This window comes from Colius striatus, chromosome 9, assembly GCF_028858725.1.
Source record: "Colius striatus isolate bColStr4 chromosome 9, bColStr4.1.hap1, whole genome shotgun sequence".
NCBI lineage: Eukaryota > Metazoa > Chordata > Aves > Coliiformes > Coliidae > Colius > Colius striatus.
In genome coordinates, this window is record NC_084767.1 from 12,222,915 (window position 1) to 12,248,782 (window position 25,868).

Genomic DNA, 25,868 nt, shown 5'->3' on the forward strand with positions numbered 1-25,868 from the left:
AGGGTTTGGTCACTGCAGGAGGAGCGCTGAGGGATGCTGGAGTGGGGGCGGGGGGGTGAAGATGAGGCAGCCAGGGCTCTGTGAGACAGAGGGAGCAGCAGAGGAACTGCAATACCAGAGCAAAGTCCCAGTGAATGTCAGAGCCAGGCTCAGGCTTTTCTGCCTCAGTCTGCTGCCAGTCTGAGCTGGCACGGCCAGGATCCCCCTTCCCTGAGGCAGGAGGGCACAGCCCAGCACCCCTTGGTCCTGCCTAGAGCTGGCTCTGCTGGCTGGACCTCGGAGGGGAGGCTGCCTCGTCCTTGGAAGCCCTCCCAGAGGAGGAAGAGGTGGCCTCTCCCCGGCAGCAGCTGCCTGCAGCCCGCAGCCAGCCCCGAAAGTCCTGCGAGACGTAGAAATAGATGAAGGGATCGAAGCAGTTGTTGAAGGCACCGAGCGCCAGGGCCAGGCTGTAGCGGGTGTAGGTGATGTTGTGGCACCCCGTGGGCTCCAGCAGGTAGTGGATGAAAAGCAGCACATTGCTGGGGGTGAAGGAGAGGAGGAAAGCCAGGAGGACCAAGGCCAGGACTCGTACCACCTTCCTGTAGCGTCTGCCCTTGGCCTGCAGCTGTGCCAGGATGCAGCTGTAGGAGATGGTCATGAGCACGAAGGGCAAACCGAAGCCCAGCCCCACCAGGGAGAGGAAATAGTTGCCGAGGAAGACGTGCTCGTCCTTCGCCAGGACGTCGTGGCACGTCGTGACGTTCAGGCCGGCGATGTGAGTTGTCTGGGGGTACAAAAGCAGAGGGCTCATGCCCAACCCCACCACCAACCAGATGCCCAGGCAGATGCCAGCCTTGCCCCACGTCCAGCTGGAGCCCTTCCACAGGAACGGGTGCACCACGGAGATGTAGCGCTCCAGGCCGATGCAGGTGAGGAAGAGGATGGAGCTGTACATGTTCCCGTAGAAGAAAGCCACCATGGCGCGGCACAGGTAGTCCCCAAAGAGCCAGTGATTGCCCAGGAGGTGGTAGGAGATCTTGAGAGGCAGCAGGAGGACAAAGAGCAGGTCGGCACTGGCCAAGTTGAGCAGGAAGAGGGAGCTGGAGCATCTCCTGAGGTTGGTCAGCAGGAGCCAGCAGGCCAGAGCGTTGGCTGGCAGCCCCACCAGCAGCACCATGGAGTAGAGAGCGGGCAGGAGGCGGGTGCTGAGGCTGCTGTTGAGAAAAGCTTCCACAGAGGCCCTGGGGCACAGGGTTTCTTCTTGGGGAGTCAGGGGGATCAAGGCTCGCCCTTTGCTACGGTCTGGGGAGGACACAAAGCATCAGGCTTGGCCAGAGCTTCCCCCCTCCACTGCCCCTTCCCACTGGGAACTGCCACCCAGGAAAGGCAGGGGCTGGCATCTGGCACATCCCTGCCCTACAGCAAGGGCAGCTCAGGACACAGGAGCCCTTTAACATGCTGCTGCCCTTGCCATGGAGAGCTGTGATACATGCTGTGCCTGCCATCCCAGACAGACAGGCACCCTGCTCACAGCCCCCTGCTCACACCCCAGACAGGCACCCCGCTCACAGCTCCCTGCCCACAGCCCAGACAGGCACCCTAATCACAGTCTACTGCCCACAACCCCCTGCCCACAGCCCCCTGCCCACAGCCCAGACATGCACTCTGCCCACAGCACCCTGCCCACAGCTCCCTGCCCACAGCCCCCTGCCCACAACCCAGACATGCACCCTGCCCACAGCCCCCTGCCCACAGCCCAGATAGGCACCCTGCCCACAGCCCTCTGCCCACAGCCGACAGGCTCCCTGCTCACAGATCCCTGCCCACAGCACCCCCTGCCCACAGCCCAGACATGCACCCTGCCCACAGCCCCCTGCCCACAGCCCAGATAGGCACCCTGCCCACAGCTCCCTGCCCACAGCCCAGGTGAGCCCCCTACCCACTGCCCAGCCATGCCCAGCTCCCAGATGCCACTGCAGGGACATAGCACTCTGCTGACATCCTTTTCCTACAGAGCTCTGTACAACAGGTCCCCCCAACCCAACAGGATCAGAAGGGCAGGCAGGAAACCCACCCCAGGACCAGCTCATGCCAGGGTGGGGGATGTTCCCCCACCGGGGCTCCTTCCTCCCCCTCCTCCTCCTCCCAGCCAGCCGCCCCGGCTTGGCCTCTGTCTGCCCGCCTTCCTGTGGTCAGAGGCTTTTTTGCTGCCTGCTCAGAACAAAAGTGAAGAACAGGAAGGTCTCACAACACCAGACAAACAACTCCTGATCAAATCCCTTTTCTGGCTTGCTCAGAAGTTGCAGCTGGGCTCTGCTCCCCTGCAAAGTCACCCCTGGCTCCAAAAGCTCCAGCCAGCTTGTCCCCAGGATGCCCAGTCCCGGGGTGGGCTGGGGGCTGGGTACATCAGACAGGTTTCCCACAACCTCTGCTCAAGTCTCTGCATCCACGGCACAGGAGACTTTTGAGAGCAGTGACCTCATTTTTGTAGTCAAAAGGAGACGAGCTGACAGGGCTTCAAAGAATCACAAGGGCTGGAAGGGACCTGGAAAGCTCATGCAGTTCCACTCTCTTGCCAAAGCAGGACCACCTAGAGCAGGGCACACAGGAACTCATCCAGGTGGGTTTGGATGCCTCCAGAGAAGGAGCCTTCACAGCCCATTTGGGCAGCCCCTTCCAGTGCTCCCTCACCTCAAAAGGGAAGGAATTCCTCCTTGTGTTTCCTTGGAACAAGTGGACAGCCAGGGAAGGCAGCAGAGCTTTCACTGTGACACCCAGCCATCCCCTCCCAGCATCACAGGCTGCACTGTCTGGCGGTCCCAGCTAGGTCTCCAGGGAAGGCAGCACAGCAGCACCCCAAACTTTCACCATCACCCCCTCCAAGTATCACAGCACATGATGTTTGGGTGTCCCACTGACATCTCCCTGCCCTATCCCTCACCCTCCCCAGCTAGACCCACCAAGGCACTTACTGGGGTGCTGGGCGGCTGAGCTGAGGCAGACGCAGCTGAGCAGGAGGGTGACGCCGGCAGCAGCACGGGCAGGCGAGAGCAGCAGCCAGGACATCTCTGCAGGTGGGTTCTGCACAAGCTGAGGCTGCCCCGATGCCAGGGGCTGGGCTGTCCCAGCCGTGTGTGCGTCACGGGGACGGCGACTCGGCCCCCTCCCCACCTTCCTCTTTCTCCCCCACGTCACGACCACGTCCTGCCTGGGCACGAGGCGACCACGGGCCCACGGCCACGGAGCAGCCGCAGTTGACCCAGAGCAGGGGGGGTTTCCAGGCAGCCCCACAGCAGCGGGTTGTGGGGAGGAGGAAGCAGCAGGGAGGCAGCGGTGAGAGATGGCGGCGGGCTGTGCGTGACCCAGGCAAGGGGCAGCCATGAGACAGCTGGCTCCCAGGCCACGGAAAGGGCAAGAAGAGGACAAAAGGGACAGTGAGGAGAGACACGAGAGAGAAAGCAGGGTGGGTAAAGAGAGAGCTGGAAGGATGGGAGGAGGATGGAAGGGACCAGGGGCAGATGCAGCAAGGGCTGGCTGAGGAGCCCTCATTGTTCCAGGTGCCCCTCACTGAATGCCACCGCTCAGTACTGCACCTGTGTCCCCATGGCAGGATCTGGCCAAACCAGAGGCTCTGTCCCCTCTTGTCCTTGTGCCTGAGGGCTGAGGCTGCACTGCCCCATATGCCTTTGCACCCCAGGCCATCTCCCTGTGCCACCGTGCCCCACATGCCACCACATCCCAAGACTCTGTGTGCCTCCATGCACAAGGGCATGGGCCCCAGTGCTCCCCATGTCTCCATCTCCCCATGTTCCTGTCTCCCTGTGTCCCTCATGTCCCCATCTCCATATCCCCCTGTCTCATCATCTCCCTGCCTCTCCATATCCCATATGGATTTCCCCATATCCTTGTCTCACCATGTCCCCATCTCCCTGTCCCCCATCCCCCCCATCTGTGCACATTCCCATGTCCTCAGCTCCCCCTGTCACCATGTCCCCATCTGTGTCCCCATCTCCCTGTGTTCCTGTGACCTCATATCCCTGTGTCCCCTTGGCCAAACCTCCCCATGTCCCTGTATCTTCATGTCCCATGGCCCCATTTCCCCTTATCCCCATGGCCCCATTTCCTTTGCGTCCTCTTGTCCCTGTATCCCCCTGTCCCTATGTCCCTGTACCATGTATCCCCATCTCCCCATGTCCCTACATCCCCATGTCCCTACATCTCCATGCCCCTGTGTCCCCTGTCCCCTTGTCCCTGTGTCCCTGTGTCCCCCTGTCCCCATGTCCCATCTCCCCATACCCTATGTCTCCATTTCCTCACATCCCCACACCCCATATGTCATGTCCCCACATCCCCAGGTCCCTACATCTCCATGTCCCCGTGTCCCTGTACCCTGTGTCCCCACATCCCCATGTCCCCACATCCCCAGGTCCCTACATCTCCATGTCCCTTTGTCCCCCTGTCCCTGCACCCTGTGTCCCCACATCCCCCGTCCCATCTCCCCATGTCCCTGTACCCTGTTTCCCCCGTCCCCACACCCCCATCCCCCGTGTCCCCGTGGTGGGGGGGGTGCCGCAGCGCGAGGGGGTGATGCGCAGCACTGACCGCTGGGCGGCGCTGGGGGACAGCCGTGGGCGTGGCAGGGCCCCGAGGGGGCGTGGCTCTGGGCGTGGATGTCGGGGGCGTGGCTTGATGTGGGCGTGGCTTGAGGTGGGCGTGGCTTGAGGTGGGCGTGGCCGGCGGCGGCAGTTCCGGGCTCGGCACACGCGGGACGGCGGCGGCGCGGGGACCGGGACCGGGACCGGGACCGGGACCGGGACCGGGACCGGGACCGGGACCGGGGGGTGACACGCACCGGCGGGTGACACGCACCGGGGAGCGGGACACGCGCAGATATGCAGCCGCCGCCGCGCAAGGTGAGCGCGGGGCCGCGGGGTCAGAAGCACCGAGGAGGGAGCCGGCAGCGGGATGAGCGGTTGGCAGCGGGGAAGTGGGACCCGGGTCTTCCTCTGTCGCGTCCCGGATTCTCCTCCTCCTCCTCCCCCGCCTCAGCGGGGCCGTGGGTGGGGCGGTGGCCGGTGGCAGCCGGGGCAGGGGGGTGCGGGGACCGGGGCCGGCGGAGGCAGCGCGCACGCAGCACCCACCACCCCCCCACACCCCGCCGCATCCCGGCCCGGCCGGGCTCCCGGACGCTGAGCGGTGCCGTCCCGCAGGTGAAGCTCACCCAGGAGGTGCGGGTCCACCTCCTGGAGCAGCTCTCGGGCCTGCAGAGCAAGCAGCAGCGGGATGCCGAGCTGCTGGAGGACATCAGGTAGGGTCCCGGTGCCCATCGTGTGTTCCTGTCCATCCCCTCCCCGGGCGGAGGCCGGGCCACCCCTCATCACACGTGTGGGGCAGAGGCCACAGCCTGCCAGACACCACTCACCTTGAGGCTGCCATGTCGAGGTCGTGGGCTCCATCACCCACCAGCGTGGCCAGATGAGGCCATCCCAGGGCAGGATGGTGGCAGGAAGGATGGCAGGAGTGGCCTGTCCCTTCCCCTCTGCATGGGTCCACGCCTGCCCCATGTGCCCTGTCCCCACAGGTCCTACAGCAAGCAGAGGGCCACCATTGACAGGGAGTATGGGCAGGTAAGGAGCTGCCACTATCTGTCTGCAGGACCGATGCCCAGGGTGGTACAAGGGCTGGGGAGTCACGAGCCAGCAGCACTGTTCCTCCCATGAGGGCTGTGCTGGAGCTGGAGCCAGGCACAGCCCTGCACGGCCTGGGGAATGACCCCAGCAAAGCTCCAGCCACAGGAGCAGCGCTGGCTGAGCTCACAGGCTCAGCATTTTCCCTGCTGAGGGGGGAGGAACCCTCCCCATCAGGGCGCCTGCTGAGATGCTTCGCTGAGCACAGCATGGCCTGAGCCTCGGGTGTTTTAGGGGCCTGGAGGGAGAACAGTGTGGAGGGAGGAAAGTGCTGGGCTCTGCTGACTGCTGGGTCATCACGGGGCTCAGCTCAGAAATGTCAGAGCCTGCTTGTGCTCCAGGAGCCATCCCTGCAGCAGCCCTTGGGGACACCCTGCAGCAGCCCTTGGGGACACCCTGCAGCAGAGCTGCAGCCCCCCTTCCTGCAGCCAGGCACCGTGCCCTCCCTGTGAGCTCTTCTCTCCCAAACTGGGGGGTGGTCCCTGTTCTCCAGGATTGGGATCTTACTGTGCTTGGCTTTCATGGGGGCTTCTATACCCTGCTGTTACAGTCAGTATCTCCTGGTCAGTCCTCTGTCCCAAAAGCTGCAGTGGGAAGGATTATGGGGGGTCTCTTGAGGTAGTGGCTGCTCCCCAAAAAGTTTTTCCTTCAGGGATTGTGGTGGAGTCCCTGCTGACACCAAGGCACTGGAGGAGGGGGAAGTCAGGGGTCCCTGGCTCTAGGGACACCCATGGAGCGGGCAGCCAGTGTGGGGGAGCCCAGTGTCGGCTCTGGAGTGAGACATTGGGCTGGCTGCTGGGGCTGGGGAGTGCTGGTGATGGCGGGTCTGTCCGCAGGCGCTGCAGAGGCTGGCGAGCCAGTTTGTGAAGAGGGACTGGCAGCGGGGCCGTGGCGAGGCTGGAGACTTGAGGTGGGCTGGGGACGAGGGGCTGGGGCTGGCTGTGCCCCATCCCAACGGGGAGACACCCAAATCCTGGTTGGCATTAGGCATCCTGGCGATGCAGCTTGGGGTGGGATGTCCCCGAGGCTGTGGGACCCAACTCAGAGGGGGCTGGGGGTGCTGGCTGTCCTGCCAGGCATCCCTGAAAGATGCCAGGGAGGCAGGAGAGTGCCTTGCCCTGCGTTAACCCCCACAGAAGTGCCGTTGCTGTCTGGAAGTGTGTCATTGAGGGGACTGCACACGCCGGGCAGCTGCGAGTCAGTGCCGCCGAGAGCTACCGCGCCGTGGCCAATGAGGCCGCCCGCACCAAGTCCAGGGAGAGGATGCTGAAGAAGGTTGGTTGGCTGGTTCCTCAGGAGGCTGTGCTGCCATTCAGAGATATCTTGGCCAGCTTGGGAGGGAAGGAACAACCCCCTGCAGCAGGACAGGCTGGGGGTGACCTGCTGGAGAGCAGCTCCAGGAGAGGGACATGGGAGTGCTGGTGAGCAGCAAATAAACATGAGCAGGAATGTGCCCTCGTGGGAAAGAGGCCAATGGCATCCTGGGGGGCTTTAAGAAGAGTGTGGGCAGCAGGGTGAGAGAGGTTCTCCTCCAACTCTGCCCTGGTGAGACCTCATCTGGAGTCCTGTGTCCCCAGTTCTGGGCTCCTCAGCTCAGGAGAGATGGAACTGCTGGAGAGAGGCCAGTGCAGGGACACCAAGATGCTGAGGGGATGGAACATGTGTGTGAGGAGGAAAGGCTGCAGCCCTGGGGCTGTTCAGCCTGACCAAGAGAAACCTGAGCTCAGGGACACCTCAGCAGCACTGACAAGTACCTAAGGAGTGGGTGTGAGGAGGATGAGGTGACACTTTTCTGTAGCATACAGTGCCAGGACAAGGGGTGGTGGGCGCAGGTTGGGACACAACAAGTTCCCCTTAAACACAAGGAGAAAGTCCTTTGGTGCTGAGGTGAGGGAGCCCTGGCCCAGGCTGTCCAGGGAGGGTGTGGAGGCTCCTTCTTGGGAGGTTCCCAACCCCACCTGGACACGTTCCTGTGCCCCCTGAGAGAGGGGAACCTGCTTGAGCAGGGGCTGGGGCTGCAGCAGCTCTGCAGGGCCCTTCCAGTCCCCACCATGCTGGGATCCTGTGAAGGTCCTGGAGCAAGAACACGTCCCCTGTGCCCATCCCAACCCATCTGACACTCCCCACAGGGCATGGAGCGGCTGCAGAAGGCACAGGCAGAGCTGCTGGAGACAGTGAAGGAGCTGGACAAGGCAAAGAAGCAGTTCAGCCACCTCCAGCACAGCAGCGAGGTGGCCAAGGACAAGGCAGCTGACGTGGAGGCTCGGTGAGCAGAGGTGATGGTGAGGAGGGGGCTGCCATGGCCACGGGGTGACCCCACACCCCCCCCTCCATCGTCCCCAGGCTCCGCAGGAGCGACCGCAGGATATTCCACACCAAGGCCAGCCTGCAAAAGCTCAGTGCCAAGGTCAGCAGCGCTGGAGGGGGGCAGCAGGGTCCCCATGCTGTGAGTGCACATGGGGTGCTGTGACCCCAGCCTGGCACCAAGCCCTGCTGCCCCCATCCCCGCAGTTCTCAGCGCGACTGGCCGAGCACTCAAGACAGCTGGCGGGGGTGCAGAACGAGTACAGCTTCGCCCTGGTCTCTGCCACTGCCCACCTGGAGCACTACCAGCGAGTGGAGCTGCCCGCTGCCATCCAGGTACCAGCTGCCCAGTGCCCCCCACGTCCCCTCCCCAGCCTCCCATGGGAAGCATCTCCGCGGGGTCACTGCCAAGGGGGTGCAACGGGGAAGGTCCAAAGGTGTGGGCACAGGGAGGGTTAGGGGTGCCCCTGGGGGCACATGGGCAGTGCTAGGAGGGGAGTTTGCCCCCCCTGCTCTCTCCTAGGCGCTGGAGGGTGACTTGTACGAGCGGTTGCGGGAGCACTTGTCGGTGCTGAGCCGGACGGAGGCCGAGACGTGCCGGGCAGCATGGGACTGGTTCCAGGGTGTTGCGGAGGCATCTGCACTGGTAACGGCACCCACCCCGGGCTGGGGGGGCAGGAGAGGGCAGGAGAGCCACCCCCCAGCCCCACACTGTTCCCCTGTGCAGGTGTGCCGGGAGCAGGACCTCATCCTCTTCCTCCAGGACCATCCTGCCTTCACCCTAGCCCCCGAGCAGCACTTCCAGCTCGCCGGGGTGGAGGAGGTGGGTGATGGGGGTGGACACACATTGTGGTGGAGGTGGGATGTGCACAGCCAGCCCCTTCTCAGCCCCAGTCCTTGCCCAGGTGTGCCTGCTGCCCCCTGGGGATGATGATGATGGAGCCAGCCTGGAGAAGGAGACCCGGCGCTGGGCCACACGCGTGGCTCGGGACCGCAAGAACAAGGCACACAACGAGGAGGTGGGCACTGTCCTTCCCCACGGAGCTCAGGGACGGGTCAGGCTTTCCCTGTCCCTGCCCCGAGCTCCCACCACCCTCGGGTGCCCCTCAGGTGTTGCAGAGGCTGGAGGGCAGGAGGCAGCAGGTCCCCGAGGCAGAGGCAGCTGCCGTGGAGCGGCGGATGGAAGAGGCGAGGGAGAACATCCGGAAGGCAGAGGTGGGTCCTCACGGGGGGCTTCGGGGTCTGACACCCTCAAGGTGGGGGATGCAAGGACAGAGGCATGCTAGAACAAGAGGCAGTGGGTACAAGCTGGAACATCAAAGGCTCCAAAGGTATACAAGGAGGAATTCCTTCCCTGTTGACGTAAGGGAGCACTGGAAGGGGCTGCCCAGATGGGCTGTGGAGGCTCCTTCTCTGGAGGCATCCAAACCCAGCCGGACGAGTTCCTGTGTGCCCTGCTCTAGGTGGTGCTGCTCTGGCAGGGGGGTTGCACTGGATGAGTTTTCCAGGTCCCTTCCAGCCCTCATGATTCTGTGGCAGCTGGGGCTTTGGCACTGGGGTTGCTCTGCCACAGTGGCAACCACTTAGGGGACAGGGGGCAACTGGGCTTGCTGGGCTGTCCCCCCAGCCCAGAGGTGGCCCCACAGAGCTTGTCCCTCTGTGTGTGTGTGTCCCCAGGTGAGCCGGGTGAAGGCAGAGGCCCGGCTGGCACTGCTGCGAGCAGCGGGGCTGGATGTGGACGCCTGGCTGGCTGGGGCCGTGGTGGGCACAGGTGAGGAGGCCCCTGCAGGGCTGGACCCAGCTGAGTTCGATGACTATGAGGACAGTGACGAGCCGGATGAGGCCGATGAGCCTGGCCCCGCTGCCCGTACCTACCCCTACACCTGCCGGGTGATCTTCGGGTACCAGGTATGGGCACGGCCGCCTGCCCTCCCCCTGCTTGCCCAGGGCTGCACCCCCAGCCTCCCTGACGTTTCCCCCTGCCCCCTGCAGGGCTGCCAGGCCGACGAGCTGTCCATCAGCCAGGGCGAGGAGCTGGACGTCATCGAGGATGGAGATGCGGAGGAGTGGGTGAAGGTGGGAGAGGGCCGAGAATCCCCCGTGCTGGGGACTGGGGGGACACGTTTTGGAGGTCCCCAGGGCTGTGGCTGCCCTTGGGGCTGGGACAATCACCCAGTTTCTGCTCCTTCAGGCTCGGAACAAAGCGGGCCAGGTTGGCTACGTCCCCGAGAAGTACCTGCTGTCCCTGGGCAGCGAGGCAGGGGCTGGGGTCGGCCCCCCAGGACCCTCTGCCCTGCAGCGCCAGCTCTCCAGCATCATGGCTGCCGAGCTGGTGCTAGAGCCTGGAGGTGGGTGCTGAGGTGTCACCTTCCCTGGGGAGGGGGAAAGATTGCAGGGGCACATGCCCAGGGGATGCTGAACCCCTGCAGCAACATCATAGGGTGCTGAGCCCCCTCCTGCCAACCCCATCCTCCCTGCAGCCTGGCTGGTGCGAGCCCTGTACGACTACGAGGGGCAGAGCCCTGAGGAGCTGAGCTTCCCCGAGGGAGCCATCATCCGGGTGCTGCCGCGGGCCCCCGCTGACGTGGATGATGGCTTCTGGACTGGAGACTTCGATGGCCGCGTCGGCGTCTTCCCCTCGCTGGTGGTGGAGGAGCTGACAGGGGGCCAGGGCACAGCCGGCCAGGTTGGTGCCGGGGGGGTGTCACCAGGTCACCTCAGCCTGTGCCGTGGCTGCTGGGAGCTGGGTGCCCTCCCTGCTCGTCCCACTCTTCTTGTCTTTCCCTTCCCCCAGGAGCTGCCGTCGCCGTCCCCGCCGCCCTTCTCCCCTCCCGGCCTTGTGCCCGGGGCCAGCCTGGCCCCCGGCCCCTCTCCTGAGACAGCTCTGGGAGGTGAGTGCTGGAGCGGGGAAAGGAGTTTGGGGGATGTGGGGGGAGCTGTGCTGAGCTGTTTGGGCACCCTTCCAGATTGCAGGCAGGATGGCACGGGCAGTGGGCAGAGCTCTCCGGACCTGGCAGCCACCCGCCTCCGTCCGGTAAGCCCCATCCCGGCCCTGCTGTGCCCCCCAACCCTGCCCCCAGCCCTCCCAGAACAGGGGACAGTGCCCCCCCGTGTGCTTTGGGGTGGGGGCTGAAGGGGGCCGAGCAGCCTCAGGGTGTCAGCTCCTCTCCTCTCCTCTCCTCCCCTCCCCTCCCCTCCCCTCCCCTCCCCTCTCCTCTCTCCACAGCTCCGTGCACCCCCACCACCGCCCGGCCGAGCCCCTGAGCCTGACCCTGAGCTGCACCTCAGCTGACCCTGCAGCTCCCTCCCTGCTCCCCAAAAAGCTTCACCCGAGTGAGAGGCCTCGGGCTGCTGTCCTGGGAGCCCAGCCTGGCGCTGCCCCAAGCCCCCAGTTCCAGGAGCCACATCCTGCCCAGCACCACTTGTATCGCTGTAGAGCACGGGGCATCCTGGCAGCCCCTTCATCAGGGTGCTCAATGCCATGGCTGTGCCCCATCTCACACAGCATCACCCCAGGGTCCTGCCTGCCCCCTCCCAGCACCCCCCGTCAGGCAGGAGCGACGGGAAGGGGGCTGTGCCCCAATAAAACCAGTTGCCTCGGCCGAGGGGGTTCAGCAGCTTTAATGGTTGTAGCTTCTCTATATACAGTGCAGTTCCAGCCCCCAGGACGGGGCTGGCAGCTCCTTTCTCCACCAGCATCTCCCAGGGTCCCTTTGCCGGTGCAGGATTGGTGCCTGTGCCCGCTCTGCGTGCTGTGGGTGCCCTGGGGCAGGGATGGGGGGGTGTCTGTGCTCTGCGGTGAGCGTGGGAGGGGCCGGGGGGAGACGAGCCACTGCCTCCATCCCTGCCCCTCGCTGCATCCTCCTCTGCTGCATCCTCCCCGCCCGGCGCCGGGGGCAGCGGGGACTGGCTGCTGCGGTGCCCCTGCCAGGCCCGAGGGTGCCCTGGGACGGGGGCAGTGGGGGGTCTGTCCGGGGCGGGGGGGTGGGAGGCGGGTACCTATTGCCAATGGGATGTGGCCTGTGCCGCCCAGCGCGGTTGTCGCTGACGTCGGCGCGTCGTTCCGGCCATGCCAAGCGCCAAGCTGCCCAGCCAGGGCTGGGGCCGACCGCCCCGGGGGTCCCCCACGGCTGAGACCCCTCCCCGGGGCAGGGCTGGGGGTCCTGGGCCTCCCGTCCACGCTCCAGACGGGAGCGGAGAGGAGCTGCGGGGAGAGGGGCAGGTTGAGGCTCATCCCTGCAGATGTGGCTTCCCCTGCTAGCCATGGCCTGGGACCAGCTAGCCATGGCCTGGGGGCAGCTAGCCACGGCCTGGGGGCAGCTAGCCACGGCCTGGGGGCAGCTAGCCACGGCCTGGGGGCAGCTAGCCATGGTCTGGGGGCAGCTAGCCATGGTCTGGGGGCAGCTAGCTACAGCCTGGAGCCAGCTAGCTACGGTCAGGGACCAGCTAGCTACGGCCTGGGGCCAGCTAGCCACATCTGGGCCGTCCCAGCCCATGGCTGCCCACTGCCATCGCTGCCCATGCCCTGCAGGACCCAGTGCATTGGGAACCAATCCTCCTGGAGCAGGGGTTCAGCCTCTCTCCATCCCCAGCCCGTGACTCACCAGGGCAGAGACCCAGCGTGTGTTTTCCACCCAGCCTCTGCCTACCACCCGCCCTGCCCCAGGCACCCTCCCCACCCTGGGGCTGGGGAGCAGGGGACCAGCACTCACGTCACACAGTTGCTCCTCGGTCCTGCAGTGCGGTGCTGGGCGCCTGTAGGATGGACATTTGGGTGTCAGCATCCTGCTGGGTGCAGGGTGCTGGGCTGGGTGTCACACCAGTGACCCACAGGCCAACGGGCAGAACGCTGCAGAAGCTGCAGGCGCTGAGCTCCATCTCCCTGCCTTTCCTCATCACCTCCAGGACGTGTTGAGCAGCAGGTAAGAACTCTCAGGGTGGCCCCAGCTGGGACCTGGGGAGTGGGGGAGTGTTTCAGTGGTGCCAGGGCTTGGTGACAAACATCCCAGTGAGGTCCTATCACCCTTCTCCTGGGCCCCTGTCTCCTGGAGCACACCGAAGCCTAGTGCTGTGTCCAAGACAAGAGCCGTGGGGACAGATGAAGAGGAGAAAAGTCCCTGTGTCACTGGGCTTGCCCTGCATGTAAGTGCTTCCTTGGTATCAGAGGGATCACTGTCATGGTGGGCCATGAGAGGACCTGTCACCACCTCTCCAGGTGCCTGGGGAAGTCCTCCAGCCCACCAGCCCTGTCCTGCATAGCTGCCTTGGGCTGCCCTTCTCCACAGACCAGCTCAAACCTTCCAGGCTGCCCACCAGAAAGCAAAGAGGGAGACGATAAACAGTTGGTTCCTGCTGACCCAGTCCTGTCCCATGCCCTCTCCGTGCCAAGGGCTGTTGGCACAGGCTGTGCCCAGCCCATGGAGCCCCAGCAGAGCCAGCCCAGGCCATGTCCCTGGCTTTGAAGCATACCAGGACTTTTACCCACACCATTTGCTTCCTTTTTCTTCCAAGGGCTTTGCCACGTGTGCCCCGGTGCTGTTTTTTGTGGGGTGAGCTGAGGCCGACTCTTGGGGATGCAGAAGCAGCCCCAGGGCAGGGGAGTGACATTGTCCCAAGTGCCTTCTCCCAGCCCCTTGCCATCAAAATCATCTTTCCCTAGCTGCAGAACTATGGGTGAGTGTAAGAGGGAAGGTGTTGGGTGTCTGCTTCCCCCCTCACCTGCCTCAGGGGGTCAGTGCTAACAGCCCAGAGGCAGTGGCTGGTAGCCAGTCCCCAGAATCAGGAGCCACTGGTGGCCAAGCAAAGGGGATCCTGGCCAGTGCTGCCCTGGAGCTCCTTCACACCTCCAGCAAGGTGGGAAGGCTGGGAGATACCAGGGTGGGCTGCCCTTCTCTCTGAGCAGAGAACAACCAAGAAGTGAGCAGTTGCCTTCACCATTTCCTAGACTTCAAGGTAAGAAAGGCTCCTGGAGGCATCTGTCCCTGCCTGTGTGTTGCTCGGTCCCAGCACTGCAGCGAGGTGGTTTTGGAGAGACCAAGCTTAGGCAAAGCCCCCCCAGGTCCAGAAAAAGCAATCCCAGGGGATGTCCCAACCACCAAGGAAAACATCCCTTGTGTGAATGGCGGCAGGTCTGCAGCATCTCCCCTGCAAGTCAACCAGGGACCTGCCTTTCCCCCAGCAGTGCAGGTGCTGGCAGGCTGGGAACTGGCAGGGTGCTTCTGTGTGCCCCAGCCAGCAGGAAAGGGATGGGAAAATGCCATCAAAGATAAGTCAGGAGCAGCAGAGTGGGCAGCACAGGGCAGGGCATCAGCTGGGTGCCTCTGCTCCCTGGTCCTCACTGATGGATGCCTCTGTGCTGGTTGAGCTTGTTGGCAGCAGGACTTGGGGTGCTGTGCCACAACCTTTCAAGCCCTGCAGCCCAGGGGGAATCACACAGGGCCGGGGAAGGGGGAGGGACCTACCTGCTGCCCCGTGTCCTCTGCTCCGGGCTGTTTCCTGCTGCTCTCGTCTCTTCCCGGCTCCTCAGCCTGTTCCTGCAGACTCAGGCTCCCGTGAATATCCGACACCTCGTCTGCCGACCCCAGTCCGGTCTCCTCCAGGCAGACGCCGGCTCCTTCCTCCCCCAGCTCTCCCGGGATGCTGGGGCTGGACCCTCCCAGCACCCTCTGGCTCAGCAGCTTGCGCTGGCGGCTGGTGCTGCCGGCGCCTCTGCCCGCCCGTCTGCTGTCACGGCTGCCGGAGCTGGTGGGTGTGTGTGGGGCTGGAGGGGTGGAGCGGCTCTGCTCCCCGCCTTTGCTGCCCTGGGCACCTCTCTGCAGGGCCCCGTTGTGCAGGACAGTCCCGTTGCGCTCCCGCGGGAGCCGCTCGCTGCTGTGCTCCAGCTCCTCCGTGCTGGGCTCCCGGCTGCCGTCGGGCACGGGGCCGTCCTGCTGCTCCTGCAACGTGGGCTTCTTCCCAATGTGTGTGACACGGAACCTGGGACGGGGGCAGGACACATCAAAAGCCTTCTTCTCCTCCTCTTCCCCCCCGCCCCGCAGCTTGCCCATGCCTCCAGCCTCATGTCTCCTCTCTGACATCCAGTGGTTGCTGATCTCCGGTGTTAGAGACCACCCCACACCAGCAGCCCCCACTCACAACCCCATTTTTCCCTCCATCTTTTTGGCAAAACAAACAGAAAGGGAGGATGGAAAGGTCAGCCCAGGTGTTGGCTGGTGCAGCCCCTGCCAGCCTGTGATCCCTGCAGCAAGGTGAGTTGGCAGCTCTTGGAGATGCTCAGAGATGCAACCTGCATGATCAGGGGCTTGTACAGCAACTCGGGCCTTGATTCAGAAGGTGAAATGCCAACCAGCTGAGGCTTGGTGAGGGCGATGGCCCTGCAGAGCTGCATGGACACGGTGTGCAGTGTCTGATGGCCATTAGGGGACTGGGAGCCAGGGGTTTTGGCATACAGTGCACCCTAAGTGAGGGCAGGGACGGGGTTTCCACCGGGTGAGCTCTATTTAGGTCAGGGGATCAAAGGCAGGAGGAGTTGATTGGCTAAAACCTGCCAGAGCACATCGTGGCTCATCCCCTGGAGTGATGGATGGTACTGAGGTGCTTCACCAAGGCTTCACCATGTACCACATAACAGCTCAGAGCTCCAGCATAGGCAGGAAAACAGCTGCAGAAGTTGGTCTGACACCCTCAAAGGGTGCATTTAACAACCAGGTGATGGAATGTTGCACGTGGGTAGAACAGTTAGGGCTCTACCGGATCTTTGGGACTCACAAGGAGGCAACATGCAGGCAGAGCCCAAAAGTTTGGCCTTCAAGTGAGCTGGTTGTGAGTAATGCTGTGACTCGTCTTCTCAAGCAATACCAGGCACTGCTGGGTCATCAGAGGGGAGATCTCTTCCATGGGGAGCTAGTGTCCAGCAGCCAAAGAATGTTGCTCCCACCCCAGAGATGTCAGGCAGCCCCTGACTCACCCAGCAGCCCTGAGTCAGATGGGGAGAAGCTGCAGGTGGCCCTGGAGCTGCTGAGCTTCAGCTGCGAGTCAGCATCAGGGCAAGACACAACCACAGCAGTAAAGCTGCAGCATGGCTGGGCTTGAAAGAACAAGAGCCAAAGGTCAAGCAGATGGCAGCACAGCCATTCTGGAGGAGGAAGCTGAGAAGAAAGGTCAGAGAGACAAGAAGAGATGCCAGAGATGAAGGAGACCATGGGCAGAGTGAGGAGCAGGCAGCAGGCTGTGGGCAGTACTCAGCATTGCAGTTCAGAGATGCTGCGTGTCATTGGAAGGGTCAAGAAGAGAAATGCTTCAGCTCTGGGTGAGGTACCCACAGGGCTGCCCAGGCCAGGCCCAAGCAGCAGCAAATGTGACCTTTCAGGTCTACCTGGGTGTTTGGAGACAAGGCAGCAGTGCTGCAGTTCGGGAAGAGCAAAGCAGGTTCCAGCACTGAGGAAGGACAGGGAGGAGGCTCAAGGGGCAGGATCAGGTCTTGGTTGAGCAATGTCAGCCTGGAAGGCCTGGGAAGGGATCCAAAAGAGCAGGCAGGGCTCAGACTGGAGGGAGCACAAGAGGTAACATCAGCAGGCTCTAGATGGTGAGGGGAAAGGCTGCAGAGCTCTGGCTGGATGCTTAGTCAGCATCCCCGAGGCATCCGGCTCAGGAGGACGTGACACGCTGTGGCTGATGGGCAAAGGACACAGAGGCTTTGGCAGAAGGGCTCTGCCACTCACAACAGCTGGCTGAGGGAGAGAAAGCCCTGAGAGAGACCATGCAGTGATATGAGTGCAGATGACAGAACCCTGCTTGCCTCTGAAGTACAGAATAATGCAGGTGCAAAAAGCCCTGAGGAGATCTCCAACCCTCTGCTCAAAATTGGGGCCACCTCCACACTCAGGCAGGTTGCCCAGGGCCTTGTCCAGTCAAGAATCTTCAGGGATGAAGATTTCTCCACTCTCTGGGCTCTGTCACTATTCTCATGAGGAAATAGCTTTTCCTTACACCTTCTCTGGATTTCTCCTGTTGCCACTTGTGGCTGTTGCCTCTCACTCTCCCTGTGCCTCTCTGACAAGGGTCCAGCTTCAGCTTCATTTCAACTCCCTCCCACACCTCTGAGTAGTTTTACAGAGCAGATAGATCGCCCCCCCTCTTTTACTTCAGGCTAAACAAACAGGGCTCCCTCAGCAGCTTCTCACATGCCACGTGCTCCAAGCCCTGATGACCTTGGTGGACCTTCACTGCTCTCACTCCTTTCCCCTCCTTCAGGGATGAGCTTGTGTCTACCAGCTGAAGGACGAGACTCAGCCAGGGGGGTGTCATAGGGAAGGGACTGGACTCTCAACCATGGTGCCCAAGACAAAAGTGATAGCAAAGAAACCCCACAAACTAGAGAGGCCAAGACCTGAGGAATGCAACAGAAGAGGTGGGTTAAAGCAGCTTTTTGTCAGGAGTGAAAGTTCATCCTTCAATCAAGATACTCATAGTAAAACAGGCCCAGCAAGGGTAGCCCCAGGAAAGCCAGCCAGGGTGTGAAAGAGTGAAGGAGGCAGCTTGGAAATGGGAGCCAGAATTTGGAGGTAGTTTTGTACCTCAAGGTACAGATGGAACTCATCCCAAAGAGATTCAGGAAGTGGAAACTTCCAAAACACAACCCTGGGGAAAGGTACTGACTGTCCTGTGGAGAAGGCTGATGTGACATGGGGCGTGAACAGAGAAAACCAAGGGCTGAAGGAAGCTGCCTTTAGGAAAGCAAGGAAACTCAGAGGTGAGTGAGAGGAGACTGAGAAGAGCTTGGGCAAAGGACACAGAGGAGTGGATGGAGCTGGACACCAGCCAGGGAATTACATTAGCCATGAATATGCAACTGTGCAGAGATCTGGCTTAAGTAAACACCAGCCCCAAGGACAGCTGACAGCAACCAGCAAAGCAGAAGCCAGAAGCTGCCAGTCTCCAGGAGGTGTGATCTTAGCTGGAGTTCCACATGGTGAGGTCCACCCTGTCTCTCCCCTTCACTAGACCCCCATAAAGCCCCCATTTCACCTGCCTGCTGTGATGGTGGAAAGCCCACACCCCCTGATGCCCACCCTGGCTCAGCATCACCATCAAAGGGCTGTGTGTCTGGCCACAACAGGCAGCTCCATCAAGGCTTTAGAGCCTGAATGAAGACCTGCTGCAGGATCTGAGCAAGGCAGAGCTTTGTGTCTGATCAGGGATGGCCACCCTGGTCACCAGGGTCAAGCAGGTGCCTGTCATCTTGCCCTGCTCACTACTGCAGTAGGGAGCTGAGCTCTGGAAGACTGGATTCACTCAAGGTTGCCCCCCTGGTGTGGGGCAAGTGGGGAAGAAATAGGGGACCTGAGAAGACTCTCTGAGATGCTTCCACCACCAGAGCAGATGGGCCACGTGTGGCAGGGCTTGTTTAGTACCTGCCCACTGAGAAGACAGTGGTCTCTCCAGGATGCATCCTGCCTTTGCCTTCCTTGGACCGTCCTTGTCGCTGCAGTGGATGCCTCTTCCTCTTGCTGCAGTGGATGCAGGGGGCCTGTGTGGAGCCCAGGTGCACGGTGTGGTGATGTGGTGGGCCCCCATCCTGGCTGTTACGGTGGGGACAAAGGCTGCAACAGCAGAAGGACATGACAGGCTGTGTTACCTGGAGGAGACTTCCCAACCTTGGCTGTTCACTGCAGCAAGGTCTGAGAAGCAGCAGCTCTGGAGGGGATCCCCTTTGAGGATAGGAATGAGGGAAGGGCCCTGCAGAGCTGCTGCAGCCCCAGCCCCTGCTCAAGCAGGTTCCCCTCGCTCAGGGGACACAGGAACGTGTCCAGGTGGGGTTGGAAACCTCCCAAGAAGGAGCCTCCACACCCTCCCTGGGCAGCCTGGGCCAGGGCTTCCTCACCTCAGCACCAAAGGACTTTCTCCTGTGTTTAACCAGAACTTTTTCTGTTCCAGCTTATATCCATGAAAGAAGAAGGAAGAGCTCTTTCCAGAAAGAAACCCTGAAACCCTCCTGGCAGCCTTTTGGGGACCAGGACCTCTTGTTGGGAAGACACTTTATAACAAGCTGGGAAGGGGCTGGCTGCAAAGTGTCCAGACCAAGGTGGTACCCAAAGGCTGCCTCTCTCTTACTCTGCAGGAGCCACAAGCTGGTAGAGGCTTCCCTCACCTGGGCACTGGCACTGGGATGTCCCCTTCATTGTCCCCAAGCATCTCCTTGAGGGCCTCTGCGTTTGCTGAAGAGACAGGAAAGGGAGAACACGTCAGCCAAAGCACTCAGCACGTCCCCAGGGCAGCCCTAGCAAGTGCTCACCTTCATTCTGGATGATGCATCTCACAATCTTCTCCACAGTGTCCTCGTTCAGCTCCTCCTCTTCGTCTGGAAAGGAGAAAATGTGCCACTGAGGGCTGGGATTCGAAGTCTCACCTCACCAGTTCCCTCCCCAGGAGCAGCCACAGGGACAGAAGGTTGGAGTAAGCCTCTTTGCCCCCTGTCACGCTGAGAAGCCCCTGAGGAACACCAGATCCCTCATCCTGGAAAAGAAATGGCTTAAGGCAACAGCCACATGAGCAGAGCGACAGGAGAGGTGTTGCTCCCTCAGAGCCAGCGAGCATCAGGAGAAATGAGCAGCAGCAGGTTGGAAACAGCCTGAAGGAAGAGGCTCTTCGTGGGGACAGTCCAGCCCTGGAGCTCCTGGCTGCAGGGTGCTGTGGGTGCTAAAATTCCCCAAGGGTAAATGAAACAAGCTGACAGAAAAGAAATCCTTTGGGGCCTGTTGAATACATAGAAATCATCTCTGATGGAGGAAACCTTGGAGCTGCACATTGGTAGAGGCTTGAAAGAGTATGCTGGGGAAACCTGGCTCTGTGTCTGCTCTGCTGTGGTGCTCAGCCCCAGGATTCACCACAACCTGCTTCTGGCCACTGTTGGAGGCAAGAGGCTTGGCTGGCTGGACCTTCAGCCCCATCTGTAATGTTATATGTTCCCATGAACAGGTCAGAGCTGTGGTCTGGCAAGCAGCTGCCTCAAAGAGCGTGGTCAGGAGCTACCATCATGGTCCTGGGAGCCCATGGAGATATTTCCCTGGATGGTGGTGTTTCCAGCAGGCAAAGCCAGTCCTGGAAAGTTCAGACACTGTCTCCATGTCATGTGTGGGCCAAACATCAAAGCCACAGGGGTATATCCAAGGGCAGCTGGAAACTGCTGCTGCATCTGTGGGTGAGCTGGAGAAGGCACGTTTCCCTCCCATGTACAGGAAGTGGCAGCAGGAGGTGCTGGTCCTGCTGAGCACTGCTGAGGCACAGGGAAGCTGGAGGAGTTCTGTAGCACCACGTGGCCAGTTTCAGTTGAGGAAGCAGCCAGAGGAATGTGTCCTCTCCATTTCAGCAGAGACTCGTGGAATCTCCAAAGGACAGAGCTTGCTTGGGCCAGGCTCTCACACCCACGCTCGGTGCTGCAGGGACTCCCCAGTCCAGCTACCCAAGAGTGGCTTACAGTGGCCTGAGCTATGGAAAAAAGCCTTTAAGGTCCCCTTGTAGCATGTGGCACAGATGCTAAGGGAGCACCCCTATTCCTCTGGCCTGCATGAATACAACACAGGCTAGAAGAACACATGACCAAGCAAGCTGGGGGATGCTTTGCTTGGAGGGGACGTGGGTTATAATCCAGGCCCTGGCCATTTGTCAGGATTCTGGCTGTTCCTCAGAAGTAACTTTGGTGACAGTGCTGCTTTGGGAAGGGTGAGATGCTGGTTCCCACCTCCCTGGCACCAGCAGCCTGCAGAGCTGGCAGATCAGAGGGCTCCCCAGGCCACAAGCTCCCAGTCCCCCAGGAACACCTCAGAGCTGCTCTCACAGCTCCTTCCCTCGCTCCCACCCCAGGGACATGTGACAGGTAACCCTCCCAAACCCAGCCCGTGTCTCAGGAGGGGTTTAAGGTGCATCAGCCCACGCCAGGAGAAGGGCAGCAGGCGAGCCCCCCAGCGAGCCCCCGTGGCCCCAGCACTCACTGGCCTGGAGCTCCGCCAGCACATCTTTGTTATCTGGGTCGAGCTCGTCCCGGAAGGTCCGGCAGCGGTAACCCTTCTTCTTCAGGACATGGCAGATCAGGAAACCCACCAGCCCCATGATGAAGAAGACGAGGACGAGGAGGAAGACCATAGAGAGGCTGTGCTGGGGGTCTGAGTCCCCATGGTCGGTGCTGTTCTGATCTGACATGCGGATCTAGGAGGAGAAGGAAGGCGGCTCAGAGACCTCGGTGCTCACCCCCCCCGCCAGGCTCCCCATCCCCTTCCTCCCCTTCCTTCTCGTCTATCTTGGGCAAGAGCCAGCTCCCGGCTTGGGGTGGGCTGCTCAGGGCTCGTCTCTCAGCCCAGACCGGGCTGGAGGCGGCTCGGCACAGCCTCCCAAGGACACTGCTGCCCCACACGCGCCCGGCAAGAGGCATCCCAAGGGCAGCGGCGGCAGCATCCCCGCAGGCCCGCCCGGCCCCGGGCTGCAGCCTTCCCCCGTCCCCCGCGGGCGGTTTCCCAAGGGCACGGCCGTCCCGGGCTCTGCGGCGGGCGGCATCACCCCGCTCGCCCCCGCGGGAGGACGAGGAGCATCCTCCCCGCGCCGCCCCGCCGCTCCCGCAGCCCGCGCCGCTCACGGCCGAGGGCCTCCGCCGGCGAAGGCGAAAGCAAAGGCGGGCAAGGAGCCGCGGCAGCCGGGCCGGGGGAGGGCCGAGGCTGCCGGCAGCTCCCGCATCATCCGCCGCAGCACCGAGCTCCCGCGGGCTCCCGCGGCTCCCTTCCCTGGGGCTCGGCGTCGGCCGCCCCTTCGCCGGCTCCGCTTCCCAGCACGGGCACGGTCTCCCCCCGGCTCGTCCCCGCTGCTGCGGCGGTACCTGGGCCTGCGGAACTCCGCAGCGCTCTCCTCTTCACCTTCACCTGCCTCCTAGCAACCCCGCATCCCTGCGGCTGGGGACCGCGGCGAGCATCCTCCGGCCCCCCGGCTCCCGGCTGCCTTCCTCCCTCGGGAAGGAGCCAAGCCGGTTGTGGGTGCGGCGGCAGCCTCTGCCGCTGCCTGCCAGCCACAGCTCCCGCCTCGCCCGACCCCGCGGAAAAAAACCCTCCTCTCCGGAGCGGTTTCGGAGGCTGAAGGTGCGGAGAGAGGCTGAGGGCAATGCCGGCAGCCGCAGCGGGGAGCACACGGGAGCTGTGCTACCAAGCTGCTGCCCGCCCCGGGGCGAATCACCTCGCCCGCCTGCGAGCCAGCCCCGATTTCCCCCGGCACCCTCCTCTCTGAAGCTCTCGATGATTTTTTAGAGCGCTGAGCCGTGCAAGTGGGAGGGCAGAGGGGTGGGAGTGAGGCTCAGCAAGACCAGGACCGGTCCCCCGCCAACATATGCAGGGGGAGAGGGGTGCAAAGACCCTCACTGTGGTCACATCATGGTGCAGAAGGAGCTCCAAGAGACCCCAAAGCCCGGTGCCCTTCCCTAGGACATCCATGTCTCCCTCCTCCCTGAAAAAGGAGTGGATAAGCCATCCAAAATCTCCTCCTATGGTGGTCCCACCAGCTCCTTCTCCACTTGCACTCTGACCCAAGAAGCACAAGTGACCCTTGAAATCCCCCCACACTCCATCTCTACTGACCTAAGTGCCTACCTATAGAAATATGAACTTGTGGGAACTATCCCACCACACTCTGTGTTGCTGTGAGGCAACCTGCAACTCCCCCTGGTTTTCTACTGAGATGCTGGCAGCTCCCGTCCATCTCTGCAAGCAGCCAAGAGTCAACTCTTCAGAGCCCAGGAGCCTCCTCCATCACCATGACTTCAGGAGGTCACTACACTGTAGGTGCCACCCATCTGTCTGCTGTCCTAGCAGGGGCACAGGCCCTTAGATGGACCAGCTGCAGCAAGAAAAGACCACAGGTAGCAAGACTTACTGCTCCTGCCAGGAATTGCCCGGGCTGCAGGAGAGAAGGAGGTCTCCTGATGCTGGATCAACAAGCTGCAACATCACGTGAGTCTGCTGGTCGAGCCTTTAAAGGTGGTTTACACCTCACCCCTGTTCCTTTGAAGCAGGAGCTCTCTGGGTCTGGGTTTCTGCAGAGCCCCGAGGGGATGCAGCCATGGTGAGCTTATTCCCACTTCCCTCCTGCCCACGCACAGTCCTGCACAATGAACTCTTCTTCTCCTCCTGGCTGTTCCTGCTCACCCAGCACATTGCTGCTCCCTACACCCCTGCCAGCCTGCAGCCAGGCAAAACCAGCCCATGTTGCTCAGCCCTCCCCACTCAAAGGGAAGATTCTTATTTGTCCATAGCCACTGATGTTGAAGCATTTCCACAGCTTGGGGAGGAGGGGGCACGGGATGGTGCAGAAATCCAGCTGGGGACAAATCCTGGGGTGAACTGGGAGGAAGAGGAGGGTGCTCCACCATCGTGGAGCTGCTCCCATCTGGCTCGACAGCAGGGTTAGCAAAGCTGATCACAGTTCTCCTACTGCTCTCCCCAGGCACTGCATGCCCCTGCTTTCCATCCCTCTCCCATTGCCCTCAGACTCAGCATCCCTCCAGGCTGCTCACTCCTCATCCCACCGCAGGACACCGTTAGCACTTCAATGGCCAGACGGTGAGCCTTGTCCCATGCAGGGCCTCATAGGCAGCCCCAAAAAAGACACCATGGCTGCTCTCTGCCCTGAGACTAGCCAGCATGGCAGGCATGAACCCTCACAGCTGAGCTCTCCCTCAGGCTTAGGATGTCCACCCCAAGCCAGGGGGGACAGTCTCTGTGTGGGGTTAAGCCCATGTGTTCACTGAGCAGCAAACACAGCCACAGGCTGGATGCTCCTGGCGTGCCCAGAGGTTGGGCTCTGCAGCTTCTGTTCGTCCCTGCCCCCACCTCAGCACCCCTTCCCATCCTGTGCAACCTCACTCAGCCAAGCTGAGACAGAATCCAGCCAGAGCTGTGGGACAGGCAGCTGCCTGCCTGCTGCACCCACCACCTCCATGCCCCTGCCCTTCTCCCCACTCCTGGCTCTGTGACAGGGCACAAGGCCAGGCATGAATCCTGGAGGGACCTTGGAGGCTTCAGTCCCTTTGTGACATTGTCTGGAAGCCCTTAAATTTGAAGCCACCACATGGAGGGGTGGCTGGGGAGGGAAGGGACAGAGCAACCAAGGAGAAGGCGAAGGGCCAGTGCTGTCCCCAACCTCCCTGTGCCACAGGCAGCTCCGGCTCCAGCGTGTCGCCACGTTACCTCTCGGGCTCTTTCTTCCCACACCTCCCGCACAGCCACTGCCACAGACGTCACCCCATGAACAATGGGAACTCACCCGCTCAGGGGATCGGCCTCCCCGGCCCCGCTGCTTGGCCACGTGGCAGCTAAAGGGGCCAGATGGCCCAGCTCTGGCACTTCCACAGGCAGGTTCCCTCCGGGGTCTCCGTTACGGTGCTCAGCCTGGGAACTGCCATCACCTCTGCAAAAACGCCACGTCCCATCGTGTCAAATGTCCCCCTGCACCTTAAACCCTTGGTTTAAGTTTTCCAGTCATCCCCTGCAAGCTAATGGCCTCCAAACCACAGCATTTGGGCTTGTGAGCACACAGAGCATCTAAAAATAACCCTCTCCAAGACCCATGAAGCTGCCCAAAGCAGCCACCGACTTGTAGAGAGCGAGTTGAGCCGGCAAAGCCATCCCCAGTGGAGGAAGGGACGTGTTTCTCCTCTCCTCAGCCCCTTCCCCCGCAGCCAGGCAGCTCAGCCGTGCTGCTCAGGCACTTTGGTGGCCCCGGACAGTTGTTATCTGGTGGCAGCACCTTGTGCAGCAGCGACTGGGTGAGTGTCACGGGAGTGAGCAGCCCCTGCCGAGACGTCAGCGCCCTCCACATGCCTGCTGCTACACCCTGGTTGTTTAGAATCCCAGAATCCCCGGGGGCTGGAAGGGCCCTGCAGAGCTGCTGCAGCCCCAGCCCCTTCTAAAGCAGGTTCCCCTCGCTCAGGGAGCACAGGAACGTGTCCAGGTGGGGTGGGGAATCTCCTGAGGAGCCTCCACACCCTCCCTGGGCAGCCTGGGCCAGGGCTCCCTCACCTCAGCACCAAAGGACTTTCTCCTTGTGCTTAAGGGGAACTTTTAGTGTCCTAGCTTCTGTCCATTACCCCTTGTCCTGACACTGGCCACCACAGAACAAACACTGGCTCCATCCTCTCTATATCTGCTCTTTAGGTACTTATAAGTACTAATCAGGATTCCCTCAGGCTTCTCTTCTCTAGGCTGAACAGCCCCAGGGCTGCAGCCTTTCCTCCTCACACACATTCTTTCCCCTCAGCATCTTGATGGCCCTGCACTAGCCTCTCTCCAGCAGTTCCCCATCTCTCCTGAGCTGGAAGGCCCAGAACTGGCCACAGGACTCCAGATGAGGCCTCAGCAGGGCACAGCAGAGGCTATGTTTAAAGCCTGTTTATTTAAGGTGGTGAGTGCTGGGCAACTGTGCCAGGGAACACAGCTCTGAGCATCCTTGACCACAGCTGTGCCCTGTGGGGTCACAGTCAGAGGGTCCCAACATCCCCCCTGTGCTCAGGAGCTGGTATCCTGAAGGGAAAGATGCCCGAGGAGCAGCACAGAGGGAGCAGTGTCCCCACAGTAAGTGGCAGAGCCAGACAGAAGCACCATTTAGCAACCCCACGACTGAATCACACCTCAGCACTAGTTCTCTCCCCTACCCGCTGCCCGCACAGCACCCAAAAGCCCCCAGCACCCTGCTCCTGCCTTGCCCCCGCACCAGCCCCATCCCGCAGACCCCGCCACGCCCGAAGCTCCTGTTGCCACACACCGAGGGCTTTTCCCTGCCGCACGTTTTGCTTTTACCCAGCGTGAAACTCCGGCCGCTGAGGAGCCCGGGAGCGTCCCGGCACCGCTCTGCCGTGGTCTCCATCCT

General features: G+C 61.9%; 3 protein-coding genes across 8 annotated transcripts; 1 reads left to right on the top strand and 2 right to left on the bottom strand.

Moving 5' to 3' along the window:
* Positions 1 to 3: 3 nt before the first annotated feature.
* Positions 4 to 3,056, bottom strand: LOC104561361 (proteinase-activated receptor 2). 2 transcript variants are annotated; one of them, XM_010207009.2, is made up of 2 exons: positions 2,952 to 3,056; positions 4 to 1,281 (listed from the first exon to the last, which is right to left on the bottom strand). In XM_010207009.2, the coding sequence occupies exons 1-2, from the start codon at positions 3,043 to 3,045 to the stop codon at positions 251 to 253; spliced, it is 1,125 nt and encodes a 374-aa protein (XP_010205311.2). In that variant the 5' UTR covers positions 3,046 to 3,056; the 3' UTR covers positions 4 to 250. The 2 variants fall into 2 exon arrangements, with proteins under 2 accessions (XP_010205311.2, XP_061857991.1); XM_062002007.1 differs by lacking the exon at positions 2,952 to 3,056 and adding an exon at positions 2,054 to 2,083.
* A 1,734-nt stretch (positions 3,057 to 4,790) lies between these two features.
* FCHSD1 (FCH and double SH3 domains 1) lies at positions 4,791 to 11,587 on the top strand. 3 transcript variants are annotated; one of them, XM_062002756.1, is made up of 19 exons: positions 4,791 to 4,892; positions 5,190 to 5,287; positions 5,561 to 5,606; positions 6,503 to 6,576; positions 6,803 to 6,941; positions 7,796 to 7,932; positions 8,010 to 8,073; positions 8,178 to 8,306; positions 8,494 to 8,616; positions 8,698 to 8,793; positions 8,876 to 8,989; positions 9,081 to 9,185; positions 9,648 to 9,878; positions 9,963 to 10,046; positions 10,162 to 10,318; positions 10,451 to 10,656; positions 10,765 to 10,861; positions 10,937 to 11,004; positions 11,197 to 11,587. In XM_062002756.1, the coding sequence occupies exons 1-19, from the start codon at positions 4,872 to 4,874 to the stop codon at positions 11,260 to 11,262; spliced, it is 2,055 nt and encodes a 684-aa protein (XP_061858740.1). In that variant the 5' UTR covers positions 4,791 to 4,871; the 3' UTR covers positions 11,263 to 11,587. The 3 variants fall into 3 exon arrangements, with proteins under 3 accessions (XP_061858740.1, XP_061858742.1, XP_061858739.1); XM_062002755.1 differs by having other exon boundaries at positions 4,806 to 4,892; positions 5,374 to 5,606; XM_062002758.1 differs by lacking the exons at positions 5,190 to 5,287; positions 5,561 to 5,606; positions 6,503 to 6,576; positions 6,803 to 6,941.
* Positions 11,579 to 24,730, bottom strand: RELL2 (RELT like 2). 3 transcript variants are annotated; one of them, XR_009819284.1, is made up of 9 exons: positions 24,267 to 24,730; positions 20,960 to 21,173; positions 19,264 to 19,329; positions 19,120 to 19,186; positions 18,383 to 18,571; positions 14,432 to 14,945; positions 12,683 to 12,725; positions 11,970 to 12,174; positions 11,579 to 11,733 (listed from the first exon to the last, which is right to left on the bottom strand). XR_009819284.1 is itself a non-coding variant. In XM_062002762.1 (8 exons), the coding sequence occupies exons 2-7, from the start codon at positions 21,165 to 21,167 to the stop codon at positions 12,684 to 12,686; spliced, it is 1,086 nt and encodes a 361-aa protein (XP_061858746.1). In that variant the 5' UTR covers positions 21,168 to 21,173; positions 24,267 to 24,730; the 3' UTR covers positions 11,579 to 12,174; position 12,683. The 3 variants fall into 3 exon arrangements, 2 of the variants coding, with proteins under 2 accessions (XP_061858746.1, XP_061858745.1); XM_062002762.1 differs by having other exon boundaries at positions 11,579 to 12,174; XM_062002761.1 differs by lacking the exons at positions 11,579 to 11,733; positions 11,970 to 12,174; positions 12,683 to 12,725 and adding an exon at positions 12,736 to 12,924.
* Between the last annotated feature and the right edge of the window lie 1,138 nt (positions 24,731 to 25,868).